The 10190-nt window shown below is 47.3% G+C and overlaps 1 protein-coding gene across 1 annotated transcript; it reads left to right on the top strand.

Annotated features, from left to right (window-relative positions):
* Positions 1–6620: 6620 nt before the first annotated feature.
* Positions 6621–7786, top strand: LOC118569469 (MLV-related proviral Env polyprotein-like). The gene is given in 2 exon segments (XM_036167243.1): positions 6621–7204; positions 7207–7786. Coding segments are annotated over 2 exon segments (1089 nt in total). The 5' UTR covers positions 6621–6661; the 3' UTR covers positions 7753–7786.
* The last annotated feature ends 2404 nt before the right edge of the window (positions 7787–10190 follow it).

A 10190-nucleotide genomic window follows, 5' to 3' on the forward strand; every position in this document is an offset into this window, starting at 1 on the left:
TGAAATATATGATGATTTTTAAATTGGGCCAAACTCGGGGCACCTGGTATCTTATGCTAATTTTGTAATTTCTGCCTTTAAAAATGCTTGTAACCACTGCTCCAGGCTCTCTGACTGACCAGGACAGAGAGCCCACTTGCACCAGTGCTGAATACATTCCTCTTGCGTGTTGCATCTGCTGGTTGGGAATCTTGGTTTCTGGGGGAGCCCTCTCACAGATGAAAGTATCCCAGGGCTCTGGGGTCTTTCATTTGGGGGCTCGTCTGGGATTTGGGCGCTCCCAGACCCAAATTCCAAGGCCAGTTGGAGGTAAGACAGAGCTCTAACATTTCATGTCTTTAATGTTTGTTGTTTTTTTTTGTTGTTGTTGTTCTATGTTTTGGGATCCAAAAGTGCCTGTACAGGACTTGTATCTGAATTTGTATTTGGGCCAGTGGGGAAGGCAGACATGCCCAGACCCCTGGTCCCACCCTGGAGTCCCACTCTAGGGTCGTTTGGAGGGAGGAAGAGATCCGAGTGTCTCTTTGTTCTAGGGAGTTAAGGCACGGCCGGCCCCTCCCGTTTGAAGTTTCCTTCCTCATTTGTACTCACTCGGCACCGCGCAGCGTTTGTCTAGACTTGTTTGTTTCTGTTTAATGTTGATTGTCTTTATATGTCTGGTGGCCTCTAGAAAAATGGGACAACGACTAACAACCCCCTTAAGCCTCACTTTAGATCACTGGAAAGATGTTACGACCCAGGCCCACAACTTGTCACTGGAGGTCCGGAAAAAGAAATGGATTGCTTTCTGTTCTTCAAAATGGCCTGCTTTTAATGTAGGATGGCCAAAGGATGGCTCTTTTAATCTCGATGTTCTCTTACAGGTGAAGGCTCAAGTTTTTCAGCCCAGCCCTCATGGACACCCTGATCAGGTCCTCTACATAGTCATTTGGGAGGATCTTGCCCAAGACCCCCCAAAGTGGATCAAGCCCTTCCTTCCCCAGCCTCTGTCCACACCCCCTTTTCCCCTCCCTACACCCTCATCTTCCCTCTATCCCCTAAAAGAATTGTCTGGGTTAAAAGCTAAGGACTCTTCCTCCTCACCTCCCCCTGTTTTATCTGATGATCAGACAGATTCACTACTGTTAGACCCCACCACCACCTTATGCCCAACCTGCTCGCTTGATAAGAAAAGAACAAAGGGGCCCCCTAGAGGGCTCCCTTTCCCCACCTGCTTCCTCCCCAGACTCCACTGAACCGGAGGCGGGTCCCCAGGTGCTACCGCAGCCTCTGGCTCCCTCACCACCTCCCAGTAGTCGTATGCGCCTCCGCCGTGATCAAGGAGGGGACGATGAGGGGGTCTGGACAGCCCATGCTCTTCCCCTCTGGACAGTGGCCGGCCAATTTCAGTATTGGCCTTTTTCCGCTTCAGACTTATATAACTGGAAAACTCACAACCCATCCTTTTCACAAGACCCTCAGGCCCTGACAGGCTTGATTGAATCCATTCTGTTAACCCACCAGCCCACTTGGGATGATTGTCAGCAGCTCTTACAGACTCTCCTCACCACGGAGGAACGGCAGCTGGTGTTCCTAGAGGCTCACAAAAATGTTCCAGGAGAAGATGGCAGACCGACACAGTTGCCTAATGAGATGGATGAAATGTTCCCGTTAACCCGCCCTGATTGGGACTTCAACACTGCAGCTGGTAGGAAGCTGCTCCATCTTTATCGCCAGGTTCTGTTGGCGGGTCTCAAAGGGGCTGGAAGGCACCCCACCAATTTGGCCAAGGTATGTGCGATAATACAGGGGGCTAAGGAAACACCCACAGGATTCCTAGAGAGGTTGATAGAAGGATATTGTATGTATATGCCCTTTGACCCCTCTGCTGCAGATAGGCAATCCGATGTCATCATGTCCTTTATCGGGCAATCAGCCCCAGACATACGGACTAAGCTACAGCGGTTGGAGGGGCTTCAGGGGTACACCTTACAGGATTTAGTCAAAGAAGCAAAAAAGATTTTTAATAAAAGAGAGACACAAGAAGAAAAGGAAGAAAGACTGCGTAGGGAGTAGGAGGACAGAGAGGACAAGCGAGACAAGAGGCGTACTAGGGAGCTAAGTAAAATCTTAAGAGAGAGGAGCTAGGTTAGGTAGGGGCCTGGGAGACGAAAAGAGACCTCAACTGAGCCGCGACCAGTGTGCATATTGTAAGGAAATAGGACACTGGGCCAAGGACTGCCCTAAAAATAAAAGACAGACAAGAGGACCCCGGAAGCTGACAGAAATATTGTCCCTACAGGATGATGAAGACTAGGACAGTCAGGGCCAGGAGCCCCCCCCCCCTGAGCCCCGGTTAACCCTTCGAGTGGGGGGCCAACCAGTAACCTTCCTGGTTGACACCGGTGCCCAACATTCAGTCCTAACTCAATCAAGAGGTCCCTTGAGTTCTAAGGTGCAGGGTGCCACGGGAGGAAAGCTGTACCGATGGACAACTGAGCGAAAAGTACACCTTGGGACGGGGTTGGTCACTCACTCATTCCTTCTAGTTCCAGACTGCCCCTATCCATTGTTGGGGAGAGACCTCCTCTCAAAAGTGGGAGCCCAGATTTACTTCCAAGAAAAGGGGCCTCCGTTAGGGGACCCCAAGGACAGCCCCTCCAAGTTCTAACTCTGCGCCTGGAGGATGAACATCGATTACATGAAAGCCCTCAGTCAGCCCAGATCGCCCCTCAATGGTTATCAGATTTTCCCCAGGCTTGGGCGGAGACTGCAGGAATGGGACTGGCTGCAAACCAGCCCCCCCGTGATCATTAGACTTAAGCCCTTGTCTACCCCGGTGATGATACGTCAGTATCCACTAAGCAGGGAAGCCAAAAATGGAATTAGGCCACATATACAAAGACTGCTACAATTGGGCATCCTAAAACCATGCCAAATCCCCATGGAACACCCCCTTATTGCCAGTCAAAAAGCCTGGGACGGGGGACTATCGTCCGGTACAGGACTTAAGAGAAGTAAACAAGAGGACAGAGGACATACATCCTACAGTGCCCAATCCCTAAAACTTGCTAAGTACGCTGACCCCAAGCCACACATGGTATACAGTGCTAGATTTAAAAGATGCTTTCTTCTGCATGAGACTAAGCCCTCAGAGTCAGCCAATCTTTGCTTTGAATGGAGAGATCCAGAATCAGGTTTTTCAGGACAGCTCACATGGATGAGATTACCACAAGGATTCAAAAACTCCCCGACCCTGTTTGACGAGGCTCTACATCAGGACCTGGCTGATTTCAGAGTCAGCCATCCTCAGTTCGCTCTTCTGCAGTATGTAGACGACCTGCTCCTAGCAGCCGAGACTTGAGATGACTGTCTAAAAGGTACTGGGGCCCTTTTAAAAAGGCTAGGGGAATTAGGGTATAGGGCCTCAGCTAAAAAGGCCCAAATTTGTGTCAGACAAGTGACCTACCTGGGCTATAAGCTGGAAGGAGGACAGAGGTGGCTAACAGAGGGTCATAAACAAGCCATCACCCAGATCCCGACACCCACAAGTGCATGGGCCCTGAGGGAGTTCTTGGAAAGCGCTGGATTTTGTCACTTATGGATACCAGGATTTGCTGAGCTGACAGACCTCTCTGTACCCCCTTACCAAGGCCAATGCCCAATTCCGGTGGGAAAAAGAACAACAACAGGCCTTTGATTGAATTAAAAAGGCCTTATTATCAGCTCCAGCTTTGGGCCTCCCAGATGTGAAACAGGCCATTCACTTTATATGGATGAACGACAGGGAATTGCAAAAGGAGTTTTGACCCAAAAATTAGGGCCCTGGAAAAGACCGGTGACCTACGTTTCAAAGAAACTGGACAATGTGGCGGCCGGATGGCCCCCATGTTTCCGTATCATTGCAGCTGTGGCCATATTGGTAAAAGACTCTGATAAGATAACCTTGGGACAGCCCTTGACAGTGACGGCCCCTCATGCCATAGAGACAGTTATTCGCCAGCCCCCTGACCGATGGCTTTCAAATGCCCGGATCACCCATTACCAGACAATGCTATTAAATCCCGACCGGATTCGGTTTGGGGCTGCAGTCTCTCTCAATCCAGCGACTCTGCTTCCGGACTCGGACTCTCACCTCTCCATCGAACATGTTTGTCACCAAATTCTGGAAGAAGTACACGGGACCCGTGAAGTCTTAACTGACCAACCTCTGCCAGATGCTGAACACACATGGTACACGGATGGGAGCAATTTCCTGCATAATGGTGAGCGAAAGGCGGGGGCAGCAGTAGTAGATGGAACCACAGTCATCTGGGCATCGGCCCTGGAGCCCGGAACCTCAGCACAGAGGGCCGAACTCATCGCCCTGACGCAGGCATTGACAAAGGCCCAGGGAAAAAAGGTCAACATTTACACAGACAGCCGGTATGCTTTTGCTACCGCGCATGTCCATGGAGAGATTTATCGAAGGCGGGGCCTGTTAACTTCGGCAGGAAAAGATATTAAAAACAAAAAAGAAATCCTAGACCTCCTACAGGCCCTCTTCCTACCTAAAAAGGTGAGCATCATCCATCGTCCGGGTCCCCAGGTGGGGAGGGACCCTGTAGCGATGGGAAACAGCATGGCGGATGAAACTGCTAGGACAACAGCCTTACAAAACCAAACCCTTGCCTTAACCACATCCCAAGAACTGCAGCCCAGCAAACAGCCTCTTCCAGTATTCAGATCTGGACATAGAGATGGCCAAAAAGTTAAAGGCAACCTTTAACAACTCAACTGGAACTTGGGAATACAAAAATAAAACTATACTGCCCCAAAAGGATGCAAGGAGACTGGTCACTTACCTGCACAGGTGGACTCACTTGGGTTATAAAAAGCTAGAAACTCTTTTACAGAAAGAGGAACAGTTTCATTACATTCCAGATTTATCGGGCATAATTAAACAAGTTGTAGACTCTTGTATTCCCTGTGCCAAGGTCAATGCAGGCCGGTTCCAGGCACCTACTGGAGTCAGGATGAGAGGAGAACGACCCGGCACCAACTGGGAGATCCATTTCACCGAGATCAGGCCTGGTAAATATGGAGTTAAATATCTTCTAGTCTTTGTAGATACTTTCTCCGGCTGGACAGAAGCCTTCCCCACCAAACAAGAAACAGCACAAGTGGTGGTCAAGAAGATTTTAGAAGAGATCTTTCCTCGATTTGGGCTCCCTAAGGTAATAGGGTCAGATAATGGCCCTGCTTTCGTCTCTCAGGTAAGTCAGATGGTGGCCAAGCTTTTGGGGATAAATTGAAAATTACATTGCACTTACAGACCCCAAAGTTCAGGACAGGTAGAGCAAATGAACGGAACGATTAAAGAGACCCTAACCAAATTAGTCCTAGAAACTGGCACTAAAGACTGGGTCCAACTCCTTCCCATGGCCCTGTTTAGAGCTAGAAACACTCCAGCGAGCCATGGACTGACTCCCTACGAAATCCTATATGGGGAACCCCCTCCTATAGCAGATTTCCTTGACCCTGCCATTGATTCCTTGGCAAATACCCAAAGTTTGCAGGTGCTGCTGTGAGCCCTACAACTCATCCAGAGACTGGTGTGGAAGCCCTTGACCACCGTCTATACAGCTGGGAGCTCCACAGTCCCACACCCCTTCCAGATTGGCGATGAAGTGTACGTGAGAAGACACCAATCCAGGACCCTCGAGCCTCGTTGGAAGGGCCCATACACTGTGCTGCTGACCACCCCCATGGCAGTAAAGGTCGATGGCATCGCTGCCTGGATCCATGCCTCCCATCTTAAGCCAGCACCCCAGCTGGGACCCGACTGGAAATTGAAAAAGACTAGTAATCCCCTTAAACTTCGAGTCCGCCGAGCTGGTATTGTTTCTCCTACTGGTACTTTTACCCTGTAACCTAGGAGCTAGCTCAGCAGCTAATCCACACTCCCCCCAACATCTGGTTTGGGAAGTCAGCTCTGCTACTGTACAGGTCGTCTGGTTAACTGAAGGCGACCACACCCCCGGAACCTGGTGGCCCACCCTAACACCTGACCTGTGCCAACTATTCATGGGACTGGATACCTGGGATATCCCAGAACAAGAAAACCCAAACGATTTACAGTGGAGAGTAAAAATAGTCCCTCCCCCTTGGTATGGGTGCTCAAACCCACAGGCCCGCGCGGAACTCCATGGTTTGGAGTTCTACATCTGTCCTAGAGATAGGAGAAATAGAAAACAAGTTCTAAAATATGGAGGGCCTGAGTCCCTATACTGTGCCAAATGGGGATGTGAGACTACCGGGGATGCCTACTGGGGACCATCTTCCAGTCATGATTGGATTCAGGTCAGAAAGGGCTCTGCGGCAGATTGCTCAAAACAGGCTCTTTGTAACCCCTTGTCCATCATCTTTACAGAACCAGGGAAACAAGTTGAAAATCTAGCCCAGTGGCAAAAAGGTCAGACTTGGGGGTTACGCCTCTAGAAGGAGGGAAATGACGATGGCCTCTGGTTTAAGATTACCCTCCGCCAAAAACCCCTGTCTCATCCAATGATGATAGGACCAAACCCTGTCCTTCATCCCTGCTCTCGGGTACCCCAAGCCCTGCCACCCAAGATTATAACCACAACCCACACCCCCCGTGACTTCAAAAAACCACCCTCCCCCTCCATCAACAACCATACAGATGTCCTTGATGCCCCCCTTATACAACCTGATTAAGGGAGCCTTCTCTGCCCTTAACTCCACCAAAAGCGACCTCACTCAGTCCTGTTGGCTCTGCCTTTCTGAGGGACCCCCTTATTATGAGGGAACAACCTACAACGGTACCTACAACAACACTGACTCATGCTCCTGGGGAAGGCAAGGTGCCAGCAAACTAACTTTATCTGAGGTATCAGGACAGGGACTATGTCTTGGTACACCACCCCCTGAAAAGAGTCAGCTCTGTGCCCGCACAGAAAAGGTTACAGCTATCACAGGCAAATACTTAGCACCCTCAGACCAGGGATGGTGGGCTTGTAACACCGGTTTAACCGCTTGTATCTCACCAACGCTGATAAACCAGACTGGTTTCTGCGTTCTAGTGCATCTGTACCCTCGGGTTATATACCATGACTCCCCATCTTTTGAAGAACAGATGGAAGGCCTGACCCACCGATACAAAAGAGAACCCGTCACCATGACCCTAGCTGTCCTCATGGGACTGGGAACAGTAGCGGGCATAGCGGGGCGGGAATGGGGAGTGCTGCTTATGTGCAAGGGTATCAGCACATGGAACAGCTAAAGGCCGCTATAGCAGAGGATTTGAGGGGGCTAGAGGCTTCCATCTCTGCATTAGAAACCTCCCTCACCTCCCTGTCAGAGGTTGTGCTCCAAAATCGAAGAGGCCTAGACTTGGTTTTCATTAGAGATGGAGGATTATGTGCGACCCTAAAAGAAGAATGTTGCTTCTATGCGGACCACACTGGGGTAGTACGTGACTCCATGGCCAAGCTTTGTAAGCGACTGGAGGAGCGAAAATGGGAAAAGGCCGCTGGAGCCAGTTGGTTTGAAAATTGGTGGTCCAAATCCCCCTGGCTCACCACATTGTTGTCTGCGTTAGCAGGGCCCATCATCATCCTACTTTTGCTTTTCACTTTTGGCCCCTACATTCTTAATAGGCTGCTACAATTTATCCGAGAAAGACTGTCCATTACGCAGGCTATGGTATTAACCCAACAATACCAAGCATTAAGAACGACTGACACTCCACAAGATAATATACAGACACCCTAAATTTTAAGATTAAAATTAGTCCAAAGAAAAAGGAGGGAATGAGAAAAAAAAAATTAGACATACATTTTACAATTGCAAATTGCTGACTTTGCTTCTGTAAACTTGCTTGCATTAGACACTGACCCATCCTCTTCCTGGAAATAAGTAAAAAGTTTCAGAGCCCAGCCGTCGGCCTTGGGACAAGGTCTGCAATTATAGATTAAAATAATAATAAGTCCCTGTTTAAAAAATTCCTCAAAGAGGACCCAAAATAAGGACTATCTGGTGAGTCCAGCAAACTAGGTCAAATGTCAGCCAATCACAAGCCTATAACTATGTGAACTCCCCTCCAGAGTAACCGCTCCCCCTAGACCTCCCTGAGCCAACCAGTTTACGACTAATGTTACAAAATTTCCCGTGTAACAAAATGATTGCTGAAATATATGATGATTTTTAAATTGGGCCAAACCCGGGGCACCTGGTATCTTATGCTAATTTTATAATTTCTGCCTTTAAAAATGCTTGTAACCGCTGCTCCAGGCTCTCTGACTGACCAGGACAGAGAGCCCACTTGCACCAGTGCTGAATACATTCCTCTTGCATGTTGCATCTGCTGGTTTGGAATCTTGGTTTCTGGGGGAGCCCTCTCACAGATGAAAGTATCCCAGGGCTCTGGGGTCTTTCAAGGATGTTGACCAATCACTTCGAGCAGCATGTATGTGGTCTCAATTTTCCTCAGGGGCTTCAGGATACCACAGAAGGCTGGTGTGGAGTAACTAATTTTTGCCTGTCATTTCCCCTTCTGAGTCTCCTCTATATTGCCATTTGTTTGTATAGATCAAAAGCTACAACTAAGCAGATCTCATAGAATCTTCTAGAAGCTGAAGTGGCAATCACCGCACAGGTATGCCCTAAGTCTTCTGCATATATGTTGTGGTTGTTTAGCTTGGGGTTTTTGTGGGACTTCTGAAAGTTAGAGAGAGAGATGGGGTATCTCTGACTCTTTTGCCTGCTCTTGGGGCCCTTTTCCTCATACTAGGTTGCCTTGCCCAGCTTTCATATGGGGGATTGTACCTAGCTCTATTGCATCTTGTTAAGACTATGTCCCATTGATATCTCTGGGAGTCTTGCTATTTTCTGAGGGGAAATGAAGAAGCAGAGGATCTGGGGGGGAGGTACTGGTGGGGGATTGGGAGGAGTGAAGAGGGAGGGGAGGTTTCAGTTGAAATGCATTCTATAAGAGAATAATAAATAAAAAGAGAAAAAGAAGAGCTACCACTGAAAGACTTAGAGTAGAATATAACTTCCCAGTCTACAGTCAGGTAGGTCAGCCTTAATGGACTGGCACAGACTGGGAATGAAACCACATAATTTTATTCTCTATGCATTCTGGAAACCACAGAATTTTATTCTCTATGCATTCTGATGCCTGAAAATCTGAGATCAAAGGGTTTGTAGAGGAAGAAGAAACCATAATCAGGATATAGTGTATGATAAAAGAAAATATTTTCAATAAAAGTGACAAGTATATAGATAAAGTAAAATACTGAAAAAAACAAAACAAAAAACACACAAATAAATAAACATGTTCTTGACCACAGCTGGCATTTTCTCTCTATGTCCCCACCCTGCCTTTTCCATGTGCATTTACCTTCCAGGAGTTTGTCTCTTGTTAGAAAGATGGTATTCACATTGAGTTAGGATACTATGCAATGGTATCTTGTTTAGATGGAATCACCACATTAAAAGTCCCATTTCAAAACCCAGCGGGAATCTGATTCCATGACTTGCTGTCATTAAATTAGACAATATTTGAAATTATTTGATAGATTATTTTCATTTATACTGAACTTCTACATTTTTAAAAGCTTGCCATTATTTCTTGAGTGGTGTAATAGGCCAATGATTTTCACAGTCTTAATTTATTAGGAATCCTATGTCATCTTAAGATGATATACATAGGCTAGATGGAAATAACTGTTTTATCTGTAGAAGCTGGACATCCATTATGAATTGTGGATATTGGTACCAGTCAGAAAGGGAACTAACAGGTAAACACTAATCACCTTAAACTATCCTTGTATAGTAACCTGACCTTCCTGGGAACTTAGTATTTGAACTGAATACACATCTACCTAGTTTGCAGTAAATGTCCAATATCCTCATTCCATTCCTCAACTGCTTTTCTGAGGCAATGTTTTTCTTGTTCCCCAGTGGGATGCCACCTCTGCTGTAACAGATTACTTTCTCAGCTCCAGGATGAATTTCATTAACTACTTGTAAAATATATTTGCCTATCCTCTCTCTACATGGTGGCAAGTCTCAGCAAAATGGCAAGCCTTCTAGAATCTATCAAAAGACTAACACACATGACCTGAGAGAAAATTTGCAAACATTTCTTATTTCTTTTCTACACATAGTTTTCAAATTTCTTTTGCACCTTTGAAGAAATACAGATA

This window comes from Onychomys torridus, chromosome 1 (assembly GCF_903995425.1).
Source record: "Onychomys torridus chromosome 1, mOncTor1.1, whole genome shotgun sequence".
NCBI classification, from domain to species: domain Eukaryota; kingdom Metazoa; phylum Chordata; class Mammalia; order Rodentia; family Cricetidae; genus Onychomys; species Onychomys torridus.